This window comes from Syngnathus leptorhynchus, chromosome 1 (assembly GCF_054491065.1).
Source record: "Syngnathus leptorhynchus isolate UIUO chromosome 1, UIUO_Slep, whole genome shotgun sequence".
Lineage (NCBI taxonomy): Eukaryota > Metazoa > Chordata > Actinopteri > Syngnathiformes > Syngnathidae > Syngnathus > Syngnathus leptorhynchus.
This window is the reverse complement of record NC_141195.1, coordinates 8,040,483-8,062,365: the sequence shown is the minus strand read 5'-3', so window position 1 is coordinate 8,062,365 and position 21,883 is coordinate 8,040,483. Positions and strand designations below refer to the sequence as shown.

The 21,883-nt window shown below is 40.6% G+C and overlaps 2 protein-coding genes across 4 annotated transcripts; one reads left to right on the top strand and one right to left on the bottom strand.

The window, feature by feature from the left end:
• Positions 1-349: 349 nt before the first annotated feature.
• Positions 350-4,749, bottom strand: tcea2 (transcription elongation factor A (SII), 2). 2 transcript variants are annotated; one of them, XM_085912869.1, is made up of 10 exons: positions 4,563-4,749; positions 3,945-4,007; positions 3,586-3,691; positions 3,150-3,240; positions 2,594-2,703; positions 2,364-2,418; positions 2,042-2,198; positions 1,813-1,959; positions 1,627-1,698; positions 350-695 (listed from the first exon to the last, which is right to left on the bottom strand). In XM_085912869.1, the coding sequence occupies exons 1-10, from the start codon at positions 4,629-4,631 to the stop codon at positions 687-689; spliced, it is 879 nt and encodes a 292-aa protein (XP_085768995.1). In that variant the 5' UTR covers positions 4,632-4,749; the 3' UTR covers positions 350-686. The 2 variants fall into 2 exon arrangements, with proteins under 2 accessions (XP_085768995.1, XP_085769005.1); XM_085912879.1 differs by having other exon boundaries at positions 2,594-2,700.
• Positions 4,750-6,019: 1,270 nt separating this feature from the next.
• On the top strand, positions 6,020-19,164 carry sox18 (SRY-box transcription factor 18). Of its 2 annotated transcripts, XM_085913051.1 has the most exons (3): positions 6,020-6,388; positions 15,379-15,628; positions 17,318-19,164. In XM_085913051.1, the coding sequence occupies exons 1-3, from the start codon at positions 6,347-6,349 to the stop codon at positions 18,547-18,549; spliced, it is 1,524 nt and encodes a 507-aa protein (XP_085769177.1). In that variant the 5' UTR covers positions 6,020-6,346; the 3' UTR covers positions 18,550-19,164. The 2 variants fall into 2 exon arrangements, with proteins under 2 accessions (XP_085769177.1, XP_085769169.1); XM_085913043.1 differs by lacking the exon at positions 6,020-6,388 and having other exon boundaries at positions 15,250-15,628.
• The last annotated feature ends 2,719 nt before the right edge of the window (positions 19,165-21,883 follow it).

The following is a 21,883-nucleotide window of genomic DNA, read 5'->3' as shown; positions in this document are numbered from 1 at the left end:
GTATTTTTTTATGCCCCCAGCTCAGCCCCTGGGTTCCGTCAGAACCGTGCGACCTCCAAGTGTTTAGTTCCAAGATGCCTCCCTGACATCACACAGGACCCCAGCCAGGTACCCGCCTCTTCCCCACGCTCATGTATGGAAAGAAGCTCAGCCGTGTTTCCACAACAAACAGACAAGTGTCACCCGCTCTCATCCACTAGTGAGTGACTAGTTTTCCACTGAAGCTTCCTGACCTAGGCAAGGTGTACTCCAAATAATGCTGCCGGATGCCAAAAATTAGCGCACTTTGTACATAAGTAGAAATACAAATACTGGTATGAATGGACTTATAATTGAATCAGCATCCGGATTTTGCAGTAATTCAACTTTATTGGGCACAATATTGGTCAACATTGTGTGCAAAATAAACGAGAACACATTCTGAGAGTCCACAAAACCCTCATAGCTTAACAACTGGAGGAGATTTGATTTCGATCATCGTGCTACTTCATATTAAAACAAAAATACCAACAAATACAAACTTGTACTTTTTTCCTCCAGGTATCCCATCTTTAGTTTCTTAAATATATTATACATGCTGTACATTTACTTTTCTTTTAGAAATGTTAGAAAAAGTAAAGCGATCCTTCAAACCAAAAATTCAGCTGCTTGTTTGACATCATGATGGCACAGTTCACTAAATTTCCTTAGAAGAACTGAAAGACAAAAAAAAACACAAAAAATATAAATCTTTGTCAGATAGAAGAAATAAGAAAAGAGTAGAAAATGAGTTCTCGTCTCTCAATACTTGTTTTCCATCAACCACATATTACTAAAATTGTAACTTAATTACTATTCATGATGCCCTGGGTGAATACAAAGGATTCAATTACAGCAGCAAATAGCATGAGTCTTGATTGCTGGCTCCATTTCTAATATCAAGATCATCAGATTATTTTGTTTTTAATGTGGAGATGTGAATCTATTGCTGCTCTATAAAGTGGCGGATTTATTTTAGTAGGATACACGGATATAATCCAAGCAGTATAGGAAATTAATGGATGAAAGTTAAGAGTGGCAGCATATAGGAAGCAAAAAAAGAAAAAAAAGACATGAATGTTTGGACTCTGCTGCCACCTGATGGGGAAGCTGGTATTTTATTATTATGACCAATCCATCCATTTTGCGAACCGCTTATCGTCGTATTTGCAATACAGAGGGTTCATTAATTCATTACTCTTGTGTTCAAAAAGAGCCTCATAAATATTTTTGGAAAAAAAAAAAAAATCGGATAAATAATACACAAAAAATATGCTTAATTATGATACATCAACTTATATTGGTTTATTTAGTATACAAGGTACGGCTATTTTGTTAATAGAAAGGTGTTTTTAGTTCCGTCTGCTATTGCTTTGGTATAAATAAACTGCTAATGTCATTTATGTTATTTATGTGAAATATAATAGAATACAATTAAGGTGATGGCACGAGATAAGACCTTGTAACTGTTTAAACTGCATTGACCTATGACCTTTTTTTCCTTCCAAACCTTTGACTTTGGTTTGTTTATATGTTCAATCGCTTGGTTTTTCTACAGTCAAGTAAAAATCTCACTGATGTGGGGAAACATGACTATGATGCGTTTACCTTCCATCGGTTGCCACAGTTGTTACACACGACAAAAGTTGTCATTGGCTCGTCAGCACTGCGAGTTTGCACCTTAAAAAAAAAAAAAGCACACATCCATGCATAGCAATGATTGGAGCACAAAACAGACAGATGTGCAGATTTACAGTGCGTGCGTGTGTGTGTGTGTGTGTGTGTACTTCTTACCTGTGTATATGTGCAGTCCTTGCCCTGACACTTTTTGCACACAAACATGTCAGTCTTGCTCCCGCCCACTTTGGACAGCTGATGCTCCCGAATGGACTCTTTGGTCAAAGTCTCTCTGATCTTCTTCAGCTCTGCGCTCGCCATCTCCTGCTCCAGCAGAAACACGCGCAGACATACATGTGCAAAACCCACACGGCATGTCCAAGCAGTGGTCGCTAGGCAATCGGACCTCCGACGTCATGGAGGCAATGCGCTGAGTGGAGATGTTTCCACACAGAACGTTACGCCGCAGGTCCGGGTTCTTCTGGTCTTTCAGGTTGGAGATTCTACTCCGTAGACGGGCTTTGTACTTCATGTCTACCGACTTGAAATCCTCGAAGATCTGTGAGCGCCCCGGCTGTCAAGGACATCAAATCCCTCACGTTCCAAGCTTAGGAACAGTGGCGATTATTGATTGCAGTGCCAAATATACATTTGATATATTTTGTATTTATCTCATGCAACACCATTGTAACTTTCTCCTAACAATGGAGTCAAAAAGAAGGATATGTTCCTCAATTTGCGCGGCAAGTAGGCTGCAATCTACTCCAAAGCTCTTGTAGTCATCTGAGAAAAAAAAAGATTTTGTATTTTTAGACCTCTTTTAAAATTGACTCCTAAATGCAAATTTGTGAATTACAAATCATGCAGGATAATTAGTTTTCTCTAATAAAATTCAAATAATACAATTCAAATAATTTGATGGATGGGTGAAATATTGGCAAAGAAAATTAGCCCTCACCAGCAGTTTGTAGCGCCGCCACCAACAATTCTCGAGATTTAATCCGAACAGTGTCTGTGGTGAGGGGAATGGCCGGGAATGATGTACCGATTATCGAGTACTTCTTGCTGCTGTATTTTTTAAAAAATGATCACAAATTAGCACCTAACAGCTTGTCACACAGTACCATGACATAAAAGCACAAACCTTGTTTTTATGGTTAAAAAAAAAACACAAAGGGAAGAAGAACCACTCTCAACCATGAAGTTAGTGTGACAAAGCTCCAAAGTTCTCCAGTTATGTCACACAGTACCATGACATGAAAGCACAAACCTTGTTTTTATGGTTAAAAAAAAAAAAAAAACACAAAGGGAAGCAGAACCACTCTCAACTATGAAATCAGTGTGACAAAGCTCCAAGGTTCTCCAGTGATGTTGTCGTCAGTGAAATTTATAACCAGCAACCTTTAGTGTTGACAAATCCCTAGCGGCTAATGCTAATTTTGTTTCGTATTTGCATCCAACAACTTGTATAATGTGACATAATAACAACGAGACATTACGATTATACGACGCACCTATTCTCACTGCTGCTCGAGTCCTTGGATGTGGAAGTTGTCCTCACGGGAGAGGCGTCATTCTTCTTTTCTGACTTCCCCTTAGAGCCATCTGACAACCACATGAAAACAATTTATCCTTCTCCATCTTTTAAATACAGGAAGATTTATAATCTTTGTAAATATAGGGGAACCTCCAAAGTTGAATGCCTTGCATTTTGGAGCAGGGCTCATGTGACGCAGTTATTATTATTTTTTTTTTTAAATATTACAATTGGCTAGGTCATTCCCTGACAAGATGAAAATAAGATCATCAAAAATAGTTATTATGTGAGCTGTATACATAAAGCACATACAAACACCATCCATCTGGCTCCTTCTCCTTACTGGCCTTTAGATTTACATAAAGGATTGCAAGTCATTTTGACTCTAGAGGTTCCACTGCAAAAACACACACCTATTAATTTCTTCCAGGACTTGATGAGCACTTTGGCCAGATCCTGTACTTCCTCGTCTGAACTTAGTTTTCTTACAACATTCACCGACATTCCAACTCTGGTAGACTGGACAAATGACATTACATGAATTTTATATGAACATTTTATGAATGTTTATGCCAGACCTGGTGTGTTTCACAAGTTTTCAGCCAGGTTTAAACATTCAAAAACATCTTCATACATCCGAGCTTTGTTAAGTTCTTGACTGATAGAACATGCAAAGTCAACATCGAAAGGTCAGAGCAGAGATTACCACACTAAACCCACTCGTAAAACATGCTGCCGCCAGTGAATAATTGATCATTAAATTAAAATCAACCTGCAGGGTTTCCAGAGACATTGTCATGTTCTTCAATTCCTTCAGCAGTTCCAGAGCGCCATCCTGCAAGACATTTTTGACACTGAATTCCATGTGTTATCAACCTGGCTTGCATCTCAGACTGTTGGAATATGGAAAATATTCCACTTGGAATTTGCTACGTCTGATGTAAAACTGTTCCGGTCCATTGTTGGTCTCAGATCACATCTCACAGTCCCCTTTAAAGACATTTGAACGTTACATTTTGGGACAAATCACATAATATTCAGACAGCGGTTTTACTGTTTTAATCAGTCATTTCAGCTTCAATGAGACACTTGAGCTGAGAAACAAATTGTAGCATGAATATAGCAATTTTATTGATGAATTTATAACAGAACTAAAAATATTAATCTAAGAAATACATTTTCTGCATATGGACTGCAATGTGCTTTAGTCCCAAAGGTTGGGACACAGATTTATCTGTTGGCTTGTTTTTTTTTTAATATCTATTTTTTTGTTTTTTCCACCTATAAATTGTATTTTGGGTGAACATTGATTACACGTGCAAGTGATTTTGTACTCTGCATCCCTTATTGCTGATGTCAGCTTTTTTATATTTGAGAGACGGATACTCACCGTGTTGTTCTTGTGGACCATCTTGTCAAGTTTTCTGCCGATGCGTGCCACTTCTCCGTTTGTGCACATGTCGAGTGGACTGTCAAGTCTGGGCGTTCAGATGTTTCATGAATGTGGAAGACAAGTGTCCACGGTGACTCCTTTTTGGCTGGCCGTGTGCCCCGCGAGTCGCGCCCAGCTGCGGCATTGTCGTCTAAACCGCAGGTGCATGCTGGGACTTGTAGTTTATATCCTGCTTAGTGGCGGGGGTTTTTCGACACCTGTAAAGTGATAAATTGACATTAATACCGGTGTGAGTATCAATATTGTTATTACTGTTAAAAGTTTGAAGTTGCGTTATTTGGGATGAATCGTGAAGCCAGCAACGAATACGATTGAGATGTGCACATATGTCCGCTAGATGTCAGTGTTGCCTAAATTTGGCAACGAGTATTTGAGATGCGCATGTATTCACTATATCCGCTAGATGTCAGTGTTTCCTGCTTTCTGATCATATTTCACATGCTGACTTTGTTGAAGGTAAAAAATAAACCTTAGACGTACGAAGAAATTGTATTTTATTTCGCTCATAATGAATTTATAATGAATGGTGATTATGGTGATGTGGTCATAATGAATTATAAACCGCATGATTGGTACTTAACAGACAAATTTACGATACAAAACATTAAAATAATAAAAACAAATTTACTATGATTCTTGTTGAATGAAATGCAAAATTATAAAAGAAAAATTATACGGATAAATTTCTTGTCTTTTATTTTCCAAAATGCAGAGGAATAAATTGTGTTGTTTTCTTTTTGGTTAAGATAACATTTCTTTTCTTGATTTTTTGGGGGATACAGTAATCACCTACAAAAATGGTCACTGTACATGCTTTTAGAGAGTGACACACTACTGAAAGGTGAATATTGTTGATAGAAACATTGCATTTGTTTTTGGACTAAGGGAGCCTCACATCACAAACTACTACTAAAATGAATACTGCAGGAGTGGAGCCACAGCATTTGGTGAAATGCATAAATTTCAAAAACAATGTTGATTGTCTATTTACAAGTACATATAGTTAATTTCCTTTTTTTTCCCCCAGGGAATTCATCTAAAATTTTAGCTGGGCTCCCTAGGATGAGCTACAATAGGGGAATCACATTTGGGGCCTCTTGATTAATTGCAGGCCACATTCTTCACCAGTCAACCATGGTTGGCCCTGCCAGAAACCACATATGACAAAGTAAACCTTATTCATTTATTTTTAATTGGTCATATTTTTACACATACATTTTTGTCGTGACAAGCGAGTTGATTTTTCTCTGTATTAAACATACACATGCTTATATCATTTGATTTGTACCGAACCAGAACAATGTAATAGCACATTGGAGCCACCTGGAGCAGGAAGTGTTTATTCCAGTTATCAGTGGCACAATTCAGGAAGTGGACTTTCCCTGTGATCTATGGAGTCATTCAAAGTCACCTCTGACGCCAGGAAGTGCTTCTCTACTTCAACGAGATCTATGGAGTCTCTGCAATTGAGTCAACCAAGCAGGAAGTGTCTGCTGTCTTTAATGTGCCGCCGCCGGACCATAACCTGGGCACCAGGAATTGTCCTCCACCCAAACCGACCTGCCGCCGCCTGCCCCCCCAGTCTATTCAGCGGATTGTGTTCATGATGTCAGACAGGAAGTGTCCTCTCTGGAGGATGGATGGAGCCTTTATAGCTATTGTGGGCTGCATTCTTCCTCAATGATTGCAAATGTGTCCAGCAATTTCAGTCTGGATGTCACATGACCAGTTTGTTGCCCAGACTTCTCTTCACGTCGTTGCAGGTAACACAAAGCACGGACGTCTCAAGATCAATCCCTGACTTGGGTAAGATGTTGTAGTTTTTAAAATTGACGACTGTTATTTACAGCTTGAACATAGAAGGAGACTTTAGCTTTTTCCTGTCTGAGGGTGGGACATCATTTATGCACCATGTCACATTTTCAACGTGTTGACGAGCGACTACGTACCATGCTACACGAACAGCATTGCAGGAAGGAAAGATTTGCATTTTCCAGATGGAAATACAGTCACTGTATTTTGCGTATGAGCCAGTTAAAAAAAAAAAAAAAGGGTTGTTGCACACTTTCTGTCGACTGTTTTCTCTAGCTTCAGCAAAAAAAACATGGAACAGCGTAGCAGTATGCATTCAAGCATAACATCATACTAGATTACACCACACATATTAGTTTCTATGGGAAAATTATTTTGAGGTATGAACAAATCGAAAGGTGACCAACATCCCGGAATAAATTGCGTTTGACCTTGGAGGTTGCACTGCACATTTTGCCATGCGCCATGCGGTAGCTCTGGTAAGTTTTTGTCACTTTCAATCAGGTTCGTCTTGAAGTAACAGGCTTTGTCCCTTTTCAGCATGCCTGCCCTCATTATCGTGTTCGAGTGTGTATGTTAGCAAGAAACGGTGCATATAGGTCAAATGAGGGGGTGTGATTTGAGGGACATGCGGTGTTGAAAACCTGCTCTAATCTCTCTCCTTGTAAAAAAAAAACAAAAAAAAACCTGCTCTCTGCAGTTAGCCGTCAGTGCGGCAGCAGCACAATTCCCAGAAACTGCCTTTCTTCTACAAAACGTGCACAGGCACACGAGCGCAAACACACATGCACACACTCTATAGGTTTGTATAAACACGTTTTACGTGTGCCAGCTTGTAAGTGTATTTACACTGCGTGAACAAAGTGCGGCAGGACAATAGTGGGATGCAGAAAATGTGTGTAATTGGCCATAGCACGCACACACTCTTTCACTCAAACACACTTAAGAGATGTACTTGTATGTACTGTATGTGTGTGGCCATGTGTGTTTGCGTGTGTTTTTTTTTTGTTTTGTTTTTTAGACACAATGCTCATGTCAACTGTTTTTAAAGGATCCTCCTCCGTTTAATTTTTCAAGATATATAATTTAGAAAGTCTATTCATCCATCCACCTTCGTTCTACATTCCCAAAACCGGATTTTTGTGCAAAATATTGTGTATGTATGTTTGGACCATTTGACAAGCAGTCCAGATTTTTTTCCTGTATTTTGTACACAGAGTGATACAAAACCACTGACATCAACATAAGCATTATAGACTCCGTGTGGGGTCACAAACAAACTTGCATGCAAGTCTTATAGACCTCACACACACACACACACACACACACACACACACACACACACACACACACACACATGCAATTTTTGACATTGTCTGCATAGTTGCAGCAACCACAAGAACACTTGTGTGCCAAGTGTGTGGTGACTGAAGCGGAGCCTCTGAGTTCGCTGTCACTTGTTTGTTGTCCTCAGTCAACTCTGCTTTCCCCAAAGCTGAAAGCTGATTGGGAAGTCATCCTTCAACGATGAGAAGATGTGTTCCTTCTCAATTGTATTAATATGACAACTAATATAAGTTGACTCACTGCGACTAAGTGGCGCCCAGTCCACAGTGTTTCCCACCACTTGCCCAAAGTCAACTAGGATAGACTTAGACCGTAGTCTGCTGCGGAAGAAATATAAATAAACAACTGGTAATAGTAAAACAAAAACAAAGGGCAACTAAATTGATAATTGGTCTTCACATAATTTGTCTTCTCATTCTAAAAGTCTTTAAAAACAAAAAAGATTTAACTTGAGCCAAAACTCAAATGGATTATAGTAAAGTTAAAAAAAAGTTTAAGGCCATGAAACAACTGTAAATATTACAACAGCATAACTCAAAATGCAGTTTTCGAACGGATTTTATTTAAAGTACTTGCCCCCAAACTTGATAACTGATTGGGTCAGCAGCAACAAATGAACTCAACCATTTTTTTTATAACTGGCAATGAATCTTTCACATCAATATGGTGATATTTTTGGCACAAAACTGGAGGGCTTTCAAGTATGCACGGCCTTTTTAGCATTTCACTTGGATTCAAGTCCATACTTTGACTAGGCCACTCTAAAGTTCAAGTTATGTTTTGATCTTTTTAAAGCTATTCATAGGTTGACTTGCTTGGTGTGTTTTTGATTGTTATTCTGCTGAAGAATTCAAGTGAGCTTCGGCTTGAGTTTAGGAACTGATTTTATGGAAGAGAGTAGAATTCATGGCTCTATCAACCACAACAAGTTGTCCAGGTCCCGAAGGAACAAAACAGCCCCAGCATGTTGCTTACTGATGTTCTTTTTCTGAGAAGATGTGTTCATCTGGATTAATCTTCGCTGTACTCTTGGGGTAATTTTTTGTAGGCCAGATACCTCCTGGAAGGCTTTCACTGTTTGCTGCAGTCCTAAAACTTTTCTTTATTTGTCATTGTGTGTGTTTTAGTAAACAGTTTTAAATATATATGTTGTAAATTGTTTCACGATGAAATCATCGTAGAACTACAACAACGGTAAATATTTCTTGTTGGAATGTAAACATATCCAAACTTGAAGTGAAACTATCATGCTTCATTCACTTGTTTGACTGATTTCATGTTTTGGAAGTCCTCATGCTGCTGTGGTTATGTTGTCAATACGTTGACACTACCGGCGGCGTTCGTGGAGCTGGAACATTTTGTCTTTTTGTCCAAATGTCACAAGCAATTTGCGATTGGAGGCAAATTCTTTCATGTGTTCTAACGAACATTCTGCCATCTGGTTTGTAACATGGCGTTATTATTTACTGCTCTAACCGAAATTATACTGTAAATGTGACCAAAACATAATGGATTATTCTAAGTGAATCTAACCGCAAGATACTTTTGAAGGAGGAAACTGAAAAAAAAAAAAAAAAAAAAAGTATATGATTTGGGAAGTGGTAGGCCATAAGTCATAATGCGTTAAATTAGCCGCAGCATGTAAAGAACTCACTGGAATATCTTGCGAGACCACCGAGCTAGCTAGCTACATGTGACATGACGAAACAATTAAAGAAAAATTCTCGGGATTTTTCCCATCTCGCCTTCATCCAATGAAAGACACTGAACACTAAATCTTGACGTCTCACGCTCGGTCATCTGGTACACAACTTTAGGTCTGAGCAGGACAACAATCCCAAAAAAAAACATGCGGTTTAGAAGTTGAGTCTTGCATTTGTATAGGTTTGTCAGCCTATTTAGTTAAATAGCTACGTACTGTAGAATCTTTATTCGGCCGCAAGGAAAATCCTTTTTTATTTATTTCCAGATGACTCATAGGACATAGACGCAGTAAAGTAAGTTCCATTAAACTCCCAACTGAACAAACTCAGATTGAAAAACTGAACACCCACGAGTAACTCAAAACTCTGCCACTTATGTCAGCCCCATTTATCAAACAATGATCGATATGATCAATTTAGCAGGCTACCTGACCAATGGACAGACAATATCATCCTGATTTTTAATACTGTTTTGATTCTTCATATCATCCCTAGTCTTGTTTGAAGTCTTCACAATACAGTGAATTAAGACAGTGACATGATGGAAATATTGATACACAATAGAAATACACGGTTATCGCTCATTCTCAATAAAGCTCCCTTGTCAATCTCTTATCTGGGTCCTTTAACAGTTGATGTTTTTTTCATTCTTATCAAACTTCAAACTGGCTGTACATTTAATAAACGTTTAATGCTGATAACAGTTTACCTCTGGAACATATTAATTCTATTTGTATAACTAGAAAAGAAGTTATAGGTTCTTGTGTAAAAAAAATAAAAAGTCGAGTCAGTCAGTAAAGGCTAGATTGTCTGATTGTTGCTTTAGGCTGTTATCAAGATGACGTTCCTTTGCAGCTTGCCGATCCCAAAGTCAGCCCATCCTGCTCTCCGGTGTCCTCTGCACCCCACACCACTGTTTGAGTGTGTCTCAGCCTGATAGCATTGACTTGAGGAATCACTCCATCTCATTCAGCAGTTCCCACAGGCTGGCCACAAAAGAAAAAAAATAGACGTGACTGGCACACCACAAAGAGAAAAAAGAAACAACACTTCACCTCCGGGCCCGCTGCCTTCGTAGTAGCAAACAATCCAACGTCTCCTCCTCCTCGCTCCAATCTCGCTTTCTCTTCTTGTTCGGAAACGCTCGCTCGATGGGCCACAGATATTCGCGTGGCGGCGGAAACTAAACAGGAGTGAGAAATGTAGGGAGTTTACAGAAAGTCGAGTCCAGAGTAGAAAGTTGGTGAAATGAACGATAAGTGGACATGTGCAGACTAAACAGGCTACAGTTTGCCTGAGAAACAAAGAGCGAATACGTGAAACATTACACGCCTGCCGCCGTCCTTTCGATGCCTACGTGAGCAACTCCATCCACATCTGTGTTCAATACAAAAGACTCACCACGTATTTCCTCTCAGAAATTAAAATAAGATAAGACGTTGACACAATGTGACAAAATTTGCCAATACAACAGTTGCGATGTTAATTTAGTAGTAGAATATCATCTAAAGATGTGATTCCTAACCATTAATCATAATCAATTCTCTAAAACTAGTTGACATTATCTTTACAGAATTTACAACATTTCTTGCTAACATGAACAGGAAAAAAAAAATGGAGGTAATTAAGGATTCTGCAGTGTTTAACAAATGAATTAAACTATATTGAATGTTTGCGGCCTGCCTCCTGACCAATATTGATGCGCTGTTTGACTGCAACCACAAAGTCAAAGGTGAAAATTGGAAATCGACATTTTCTGGACAAAAGTTCTCACAATTCTTGTCCTCACCAAAAGGTACCAGCCGTGTCTCTATCAAGCACTATGATAATAACCGTATAAAACAAACTTATGAGCAGTATGCAATGAGCAATACAATACAATTTACCAGTCATAGGCTTTTTTTAAATAACAAAATAAAAATCAGATTGGTGAGTTAGTAGATGTTTTTTTTTTCCTGTTTCATAACTAACCTCGAGTATCAAACAAGTCAACCACAAACCAAAAGACGCATGCGGCACGCATCAGTACCTAAAAAACACCAGTAGGTGATACTATCGTGACGCAAATGTCTTCCAACTCCCAAGTGCAAACATTTTTACACTTTAGTTTCGTCAAACAGCGGTGAACTTGTTTATACGCTTGTAGGAGGTTCCACTGCAGAACAATGCGCATGTGTCAGTGGGTGATAGTGTCGGTGGGGTGGGGGGATTCCCGTGGCGACCTGCGCTGGAAGTGTGTATGTGTGTCTCAATCCATCATCACACACACTTCCCTCACTCAGTGCATTCAAAAATAGACGTGTGTGTGAACATGACCTCTCCCACACATAAACACGTTCACACTCACACAAGTAAACACGCCCGCTTGACGATGCCATTGTGTCCCCACGTCCGTGTGCGTGCGTGTTAATGTGCTTCTATGTGTGTGTGCGTGTGGTTCGAGTGTATCAGCACTTACTGGCTTTTTGCTTCGTCCTCCCTCCTTGATTCCGTCTCCTCTCTAGCCACCAAGTCTACAGTTGATGCCAAATTTCCTTGAACCCAAAGGTGTGGTTCCAGACACACGCACACTTATGTTTGTTTCAACACAATATGTTACAAAGTCTGTCTTAACTTGATGTAAAAAACATATCTGTTCGCAAGGACATCCGATAAAGACAAAGGGTCAAACTAATATTTGTGGTGGCGTTACTGTTGCCAATCTTAGGATGGTGAAAACGATGTAAATGTCTCATTATATTATTATAATTGATGGATGGCTAGTTCGGAAGCCAAAAGTTAAAGGAGAATAGTTTGTTCAACTATCAATCATTTTTCAAATGTTTGCTCAGCATTATCCAAAATGCTCCTGGCCTTGAGTTTGACACCTGTACAATACTGTAGCATACTTATATTCAGTTGGAAAGTTCTTATTTAGAGATGACTGTGCAGATTTAATTGAAAAGGGAAAAAAATGCACACAAAAAAAAAAGTGAAATGCTGAGACTTTTTTTCTGAACACACACACACAGCGTCTGTTAGGAGGGGTACTTCCTGGTGGTCAAGCCAGTAGGCTGCGAGACGCCACTGCAACACCCCCCGGAGCCATATGTGTGTGTGTGTTACCGTGCGTTTGCCATTTCACTGTGGAGAAGGCTGAGGGAGTGTCCATGGCAGACACACACACATATCCTGCCATATTCAACTTGAGTGGTCTCTTGATGACTTGAAAGCAATATTTTGAGATTTTCAGTGTCCAAAATAGTGTCCAGTCAACTTAAAACATCCTTTCTAAAGTGGACTTTTAAATTTGTTCCAGAATTAAGCTCAATTGGTTGTAATTCATCAGAGTGCCAGTTATTGATGCCGTGGTGTCATCAACAAACAAAGACTGACGGATTGATTGAGCTAAATTGAGTCTTTTGTTTTCTTTTCGCCAAGCAAATTGCAAGTCATAAAATAGCAACATAAGACGACTCAAGTCCCCCACATTTGTAGAATTGTATTTTCAAAATCATCCCCAACTTTAATTCCTTACAAATGAACGTACTTTCATTTGTGACGTTAAATTATAGAATATATTTCTTATTGTTCTAAAACAGCAAACTGAGGTTATTAATTTAGTACCGTGTGGATGTTCTGAAGTTGGTGTGAGCATGCTATGCGAACGTGTTCATTCTCGAGTGCACGAAGGAAATGGAAATGTCAAAAGTTTAGTGCCCAGTTAATTTTTTTTTTTTTACTAGCGGCCCACAAAGTCATTCTTGCTAGAACAGCCAATGCTCATAATATTATACATTTATAGAATCACAGAAAAGGAAATAATAAATCTTATCAAAGTATTTTGCTTTACATTTCAAGTCGTTTTTCACTTTCATGTTCTTAAACTGTAGCTGTATAAACTTCTGTCCTCCATCCCGATCCGGTTTAGAAATGACGTCCTGCCATCTTTGTTTCTACGTGTCCAAAAATCTGACACGTCGGACGATTCGGGTCAGAGTGAGGCTGAACTTTATCCGGGTAGCTTTTGTTTAATCTGACTGGCTGTGGAAGACTCATGTCGGAAATACCGACTTGTTTACGCTTGCAGAACAGGTGCTTTGATACCTTCATCTGGCTAGATTTGTAGCAGCAAAGCCTTTCTTGGCCTCCATCGCTGTTGTACCGTGCACTTGACCCCCAATGACATCTGAGGAACCTACGCGAGCACCGCCAGCAACAGACATTGCGCCTTAACATTGTCAGCAGACTTATGCAAAGGCTGTCATCATCAGTATATTTTTGTGAGGTTGCGAGTCAGTGACAGACACGTGGGAAGCAACATAAGTGATAATGCCATCTACAAATTGCAACCATAATAACGCCTGTTGTTGTTGCGTCGAAGCCTCAGTCACTAATCACACGCACTGTCGATTCATGCTAGTACACGGAAGGCATGTCGAGTATTTACCGCAATTCTTTTTATTCCGTATATTTGAGTCCAGTACAGGTTCAAGTGGCCCTTAAACCTATCTAAAGTGAATGAATAATATATATTGCATTTTTTTTTATTTGACAAAATCCATTTTTAAACTAACTTGTACAAATCAACTATCATCCTAGACTTCAACTAGTCATACATCAATTTAGATGATATGATGGGGTGCTTAAACATTGAGGTTTCGCAGTCACGGCCCTCTGAGAGAAACCTGAACAACAATGCAGACTGTGACAAAAATGTGTTCTGGCTTTTTATGGACATTTCAATGGCTGGAGTGTTGGTCAAATTTTAAATCATGCTACTTCAAAGACATTTGACAGGTTCCACTGCAAGCACATACTGTACATCCGTGTGTGTGTGTGTGTGTGTGTGTGTGTGTGTGTGTGTGTGTGTGTGTGTGTGCGTGCACTTTGATTTGTAATGTGTGTGTCTTGAATGTGTGTACTGAGGTGTGTGAGACTGTCAATTCTCGGTTGGGCAGGAACAATGGAACCTCTCTGATTACATCTCCCCTGAACAGTGGGCAGTGTGTGTGTGTGTGTGTGTGTGTGTGTGTGTGTGTGTGTGTGTGTGTGTGTGTGTGTGTGTGTGTGTGTGTGTGTGTGAAGGATGGAGGAAAGCAGGGCGTGGGGGGGGGGGGGGGGGGCGGTTGCTTGGAAGAGTTCTGGTGGTCCTAAAAAGTTTGCCTCCCCCTCTTTCCTCCTCTGCGACTGCCACCGTTTCCTCAAGCACACACACACACACATACATACACACGCTAGCACACACTTGTCCACTCCCCTTCCAGGGGCCTTCCGGGCATCTCATTGGTTAAATTCACATCTATGAGTGCGTGTCATTGGCCTTTGGTGTGTGCGCGTGCGTGCGTGCAACTGTGTGTGTGTATATATATATATATATATATATACATATAAAAATATGCTCAGCGTGGGTCGGCGAACTCCAGCCACAAGTTCTCAAAGTTCCTCACGGGAAGGACAGATGCGAGCAAGTGAGTCAGACAGTTCAGAACCAGCAAAGCAGTCGCTTCAAAGCAAAGGCAGTGGGAAAAGCAGAAACTTGGTGGAATATCTTCTGAGGAATATTTTGCTTTCCGTCCCATTGCCCCGCCCCTATCGGATCTCCATGTTTGTACTTGGGATTTGTGGTCCAAATCCATCACACTCTCCCAATCCGTCTCCCCTTCATCTGAACGCGAGCGCGCTTATCCCCAAATCTTTGCAAGCCAACAAACTGAGACAGACATTTGCAGAATTCAACTTGGACTAAAATCAAAGTAGACAGCAAGTATTCCTGTTCTGGAATGAATTTAACCAAGCCCAGCTTGTCTCGGGGGGCTCTGCAGCATCCCGGCCAGGTGTCCCTTGTGAACCCAGCGTGGGCCTCAAGGACCCCAAGTCCTGCTTCTGATCTTGAAATGGGTTTTGAGCAGAACATCTCTGGAGACTGCAGCTCTCCCAGCGACCACGGAGGCAGCAGGAGAGCAGAGCCCAGGGGCCTTCTCACAGAAAGGGGCCAGAGTCCAGATCTGGCGGGGGTCTCGGGCAATGGCAAAGGTGTGGGGGCCGAGCAGAGGATCCGGAGGCCCATGAATGCCTTCATGGTGTGGGCTAAAGATGAGAGGAAACGACTCGCGTTGCAGAACCCGGACCTGCACAACGCTGTGCTCAGCAAGATGCTCGGTAAGACAACGATCGTCTCTGAAATGTTTGCTTGGAATGTTCACGTTTCAAATTTGACTGATAACGTCCAATGCTGTAAATCCTTTTCAGTTCAGACAATTCATAAAACTGTAAATTGTTTTTTTACTTTTTTTTTTTTTTTAAACTCCATACTCGTAAATAAATGCAGTTTAATGGTCTCATTTCACCTGGTAACCTTTACTTTTATGAAATGAAAAGTGTTTTTTAAAGCACCTTATTAAGGAACTCGGGACAGCATAACTGCAAGTGTAAAATAATAAGAAATGACCCCCAAAACATTCATACTTGAATTACACTTTTACGGCATGCTTTAGGGTACTGTTTGATTGGAAACATTTATTCCATTCCCGTTCATTCGTGCTTTCTAATTTTATTCTAATCAAGCAATTAAAAAAAAGTTATATGTAATCATTATAGCATTTCTAATATAAAAGAAGTTTTAGAGTCACCTTAAGCTTTTGCAGAGTAGTATCCCGTATGTTTACAGGCAGTTTGCTGCATCTCAGATTTAACGATCAACAAAAAAAAGATACAGATTTTTTTATGCATGTTTAGATGACATTACAAATCTTAGCAATTCAATTGACAATACACTAGATATATTTTTGTGTCAAGTTTAAAAATGTCGATGTATATCTATCGATATAGATATATATAGATATATAGCATACATCATTTTTTATTGTTTTGAAGGGGACAAGTAGCATAATCAGCTATCATTAAAAAGATTTTGTGTAGGTTCTTTATCTTAAAACGTCGCAGCAGAGCATCAATTAACTTTGCGCAGCGTCCATGTGCTCATTATGTCATAAATGTCAGCGTTTAGTCAAAGGCTTGACCACAAAACCGCTGCAAATTGGATCTCGCCGGGCGTCGGGACGCCATATAAAATATGGTGCACTGTTGGGTGTCACCTTTGTGGCAGGGCACAGCTTTCAATGAAATTGTTTAGAGCAAACATATGAATGAAGGAATCCTCTCTGACAGTATACAGGGCTTTCATTTATACATACCGTATGACTTCTCTTCATATAACTTTTTAAAACCGCCCAAATAAAGCGAAAAAATTGTCAGTATACATTTTTATTTTATTATTTAGTTTTCCTTTTCACACTACGATACATTTTGCATTGAGTATTCTCAATGGAAATAAATATGTATTTACTGTATAGCCTTTTCCCATTTCTTGGTTACTCAGTGTAGGTGATATAGTGTCAAACTATAAAAGTAATGATTACCAACCGTCAATTTAAGCAATTTAATTATCTTGGTTTATTATTCTAGCTGTAATAAGTCAGTTCATCGGTTTAACACTGGCGATTGGAGTGTGAGTACTTTGTGAGGGTTAAAGCAGGTCTCAGTCATTTTGTGAGCATGCCAAGGAGGAAATCAGATGACAGATAGGTCGATGGCAAGAGAGCGGATGAGTGGGTCAACAAAACAGCTGATTTTGCCAAGGAGATCACAGTTCAATCCACACATCCCGCTGAGATAATCTGCTTTTTCTTTTCTTTTTATTTTGCCAGAGAGCATTTTTTGCAAAAGCCAAGCCACCGTCTTCCCCGAAACCTTAACTAGTGCTCTAGTCTCTCAGCCTAACCGACCGCTTGTCACTCTGCATATCAATCATGCGATCAATTTTAACTCTCCACTCTCCCTGTCTATCAGGCCAATCGTGGAAGGCGCTCAATTCCACAGAGAAGCGTCCCTTTGTAGAGGAAGCGGAACGTCTGCGCCTTCAGCATCTCCAGGATCATCCAAACTACAAGTACCGGCCTCGGCGCAAGAAAACCACAAAGAAGCTCAAGCGTGTCGAACCTGGGCTCCTGCTTCACAGTTTGGCTCAGAGCCATGGCGTGGGTCATCCCATGGTCCCCCTGGGTGGAGAAGGCATCTCTGGAAACTCTCCGTACGGACACGTGTCTCACCACAACCACCACTCCCACCACCTGCTACCTTCTCTGGGCCACTTCAGGGACCTCCAGGCACCGGGGCACCAGGAACTGGAAAGTTACGGCCTGCCCACCCCGGAGATGTCCCCTCTGGATGTTCTGGAAAACGGAGCAAGTGAACCAGTCTTCTTCCCCCAGCATGCACAGGAGGATGCAGGAATGGGAGGCTGGAACAGCTACCACCATCCTCATCACCATAATCCACATTACAGCCATCACTATGGCAACCACCTCAACTCCATGCACGGTGCGCCCGCACAGAGTCCGAGTCCAGGAATGAACGTGGGAGCGAACCCATTGAGTGCAGGTCGGAATCCCAGAATGGCCTCGCTGGAATCAAACATGGCTTCCAGTATGAGCCCGGTTCCTTCAAGTGGTTCGCGGATGAACCCAGCGCAAACCCCGGGCCGCCATATCGCCTTGAGGAGTCCCATGAAATGCGGACCACCTCCCCATGACTCCGTCTCCTATCCCCAGCCCTCAATCAGCCTCCACGAGACAATCAAACCCCACCAAGGCTCCCTTCCTGTCAGCTACTACGGCCAAATGTACAGCAGCGCAGCCTCTACTTTCCCCCCGACTCACCTGGGCCAGCTTTCACCTCCTCCTGAGCCCTCCCCAACTTCCTGCTCATCCTTCCTTCCCCCTGTGCATATAACAGACCCATCCAATGCGGACTCAGCTCCTCACATGGGGCCTACTTCTTCCGCTGAATTCTGGTCGGAGGTGGACAGGCATGAATTGGACCAGTACGTGAATACTGCGAGAAACCGAGAGGAAGCCTATGGACAAGGTGGGGTTGGGTCCAAAGTCCTGATCTGGCGTGGTAGCGGTGGCGTTAGCAGCGCTGACAGAGATGGCGGCAGCGAAGAGGGAGTCAGCCCTCTTATATCTGCTCTTTCTGATGCTAGCAGTGCTGTCTATTACAGTGCATGTATCACTGGCTAACGCCAAAATGTGTGTGTGGAAGGACCTGAGTCTGGTTTCGTTCATCTCAAAAGTTAATGGCTTGTGTTGAACTCGCACGTTGGGTCAACTCTTAACCTTGCTTATACATTCCTGATCACAAAGGAACATGAAAAAAAGTGGCAGTTGATAAAAAAAGAAAAAGCTCCTGGTAAAGTAGTGGCTCATCATGGAATCCTGGGCTACAATGTGCTAGGATGTTTCTAGTTGACAACAGGGTAGCCTAGAATGTTCTTATATTAGCATTTGTGATGCAATGCAATTGTTCATCTCTTTGAATAAGGGATTACAACACCCAAACCTTTTAAAATCCCAAAAATATATCGTCGCTGTCCAGCGGAAACCTCATGTCCAAATATGGTCAAATTATTATTTTTTTCACAAATCAATCCTTGTCTGTAAATCTTATGCAATTTTAGTCAATTTAAAGCAATGAAAATAACTTGGAAACATATGATCACAGCCAAACACTGCTGCTCTTGAACGCAACTTAATTACTAAGCTTCAGCCGGGGAGCCCGTTGCCTCGGCCGGGATACTCGCTCGGGGCGCGCCTTCGCCAGAAAAGGAGGGAGCGCATGGAAGGTGGCCCAGCAAAGAGTGCAGCCCAGGAGTCGTTTGCTTTTGTGAAGTTTTCAAAGGTGTTTTTTACAGTTTTTAATCAATGTCAGCGGGTTTTTATTTTTATTTTAGTATATTACATTTTTTAGGTAGTGTAAGTGTGCAATAGCAATAAGAAGCTTTAATTCAACTTGAATTAAATTGCCTCGGAACGCAAAACAAGCTGGCGTTTTTTCAAGTTCCTGTGAAGTTGTCAGTTTGAAACTTCACGGCTTCCGCCCGACACCGACGATATGTACAAATGAATAATTCAAGTGCTGCGCCAACCCGACACTGAAGTGTATTACTAATTAACTGGAAGACTTCCCTTTTAAACTGGAGGACATCTAGCAAGGTCAAAGGCAAATACCTCGTGGTCATGAGGTTTAGATGAATCAAAGGCGCTTATTTAATGGCCGCTTGAAGGCCAAACTCAGGAGAAAAAGACAGCTAATAGGAGAACTCGATCCAACATCAATGTGCGTGTTTCCGGGAAAGCCTCAGCCACAAAGCCGGGATGGACCACCGAGGTCTCCCACAAACTATTCGGATGTTTTACAAGAAGGCTTTAGGGTTGTTCCTGCGCGGGATTTGTAATATATTTCTTATTTCCTCGCTCTGTGCCAGTATGTCTTTTGGCAAATCTGACCCTTGCGCGGATTAGGAAGTTTTTCCTTTTAATCAGTAGTCGTCTCAAAACATCTCTCTTGTTTAGCTGTATGCAAAAAGATGGAGCTCTGTAGATCATGGAAACTTTCAAATTCCAAGATCTCAATCAGCTCTGGGATTAGTCTTTTTCTTGGGGAGTACAAGCCAGACTTGGCCACAATGTGAAAGAAGTACAACAAAAACATGGAAATACAGATCATACAAGGCCAGTGATTATTGCCATGTTTTGTTCATGGTCTGTAAACCACATGGTCTGTTCACATTGGCACAGTGCTCATGCTAACACAATATGGAAGATCAGTATGCAACGTTATATCCCAGCATGAGCCTCATTTCTTCACATTACATCCTACAAAAGGAAAATATGAGAGCTAAAGCTCTCTTTTTTTTAATTGATTGGCTTGCTAGCATGTTTGGAACACCTGATTTGATGTAAACTTCAATTGTGTATAATACATAGTGTGTGTGTCATTCTGTGAAGGAGAAATTAAAGTATGAATTGTTCTCTTTGCACTGGGTTTAATGTGTTTGCTGTATAGAATTTCAAATCAAAATGTCCTTACTTTTTAAGTGTTTTGTACAAAAAAAAGATTTTTATTTTAAATAAAGGGTTGAGGATGTATTTGCTTAATTTGCCTCAGGCAAGCTACGCCTCTAAGCTGTGATGCTTTTTCTTTTTTTTTTTTGTAAATCTCCGCACATCAAAAGTGCATTTAAAGTAATGTACAGAATATTCCAAACAGTTTATGTTAAAGCTGAATATGTGAAATAGCCACATGTTCTATGCAAACAAAATTATGTTCATGTTGGATATGTATTTATTTATTGAGTTACAAGTCCACTGAAATAATGAAGTCCACTGCCGTTGTGCTGACTTTTTATGTTCGGGAATGCAAATGCTAATTTGCTAATGCGTACGCATGTATAATGATTAATTTTGCCGTAGGAAATGTTGCCCCCAAGGCATGTTGAATCTCAACTGATTCTGTTCATTTGATTCCAGCTTTATGCTAAGATAAGCGAATGAGCAATTTGATCTGTGTGAAAATGTCTCATAATCTTTTTGCGTTTGTGACCTAATTGGAAAAGAACCCGACAGATCTGATACAAGTTCTCCTTCACTCAACGTAAGAAACAGTTTCCCTTCCAGCCAAATTCACCGTTTTACTGCGGAGTGTAACGGGAATTTGTGGTTTTGTGTGTGCTGGGAAAAATGACAAACCAAGCCTTTTTTTGTAGATGTTTATACAACATGTAGTTTTGTTGCAAGCAGCAATGGGGAATGTGATCTTTCCCTACATCTGTTGTGCATTAAAGCCACACACAATACATTTTAAACATGACACAGTAGAAGAATATCAAGTATGTTGTACAATATTTACCACACTGTTCCTTGTGGCCGAATTCGTATTTCCAAGTGTGTCCTCGGAGGGTTGAAGTTCACTTGGAGAAGCAACATTCTGAAAAAGGCCTTGTTCTTCTTTGCCAGCATTTTGTTCCCACTTTAATTAGTTGTGACACACAGAGAACATCAGAGGGGCATTTCTTTGCAGTCATGCAATATCTCTGAGGCTTTTGGTTGTAATTATTTGCAGTGAGGTCTGGGTGGCGGGACAAAAAGGACACATAACATTTGAGGATTGATACAAAGGACATTTTCTGAAGCAGCATAAATAAATTATGAGAAGGATTTTTCCCAGCCATTCACAATCTGTTTGGCAGGGACATTTGTCGACGTAGTTCTTTTGTTTGTCTATTGTTGTTTTCTTTTACTGAATGTTTGGGTGGTCTGTAATGTGCTTCTATACTATTTCATGATGGAATTTTACAAAATAAACACTTCATAAACACAGCAGCCTGGTTTTAGATTCAAAAAATTCAAAGCGTCAATGTAAATCAGTTGTCGTCCTTCATTTGTTGAAACAAACGTGACCAGGATTCAAACCAAGTCCATGGCTTGATGTCTCCAATTTCAAATTAATTTTATTAGCGGTATAATTTAATTGCAGCATTTGTTCTGGAACACTGGTCAAAAAATACATGGATAG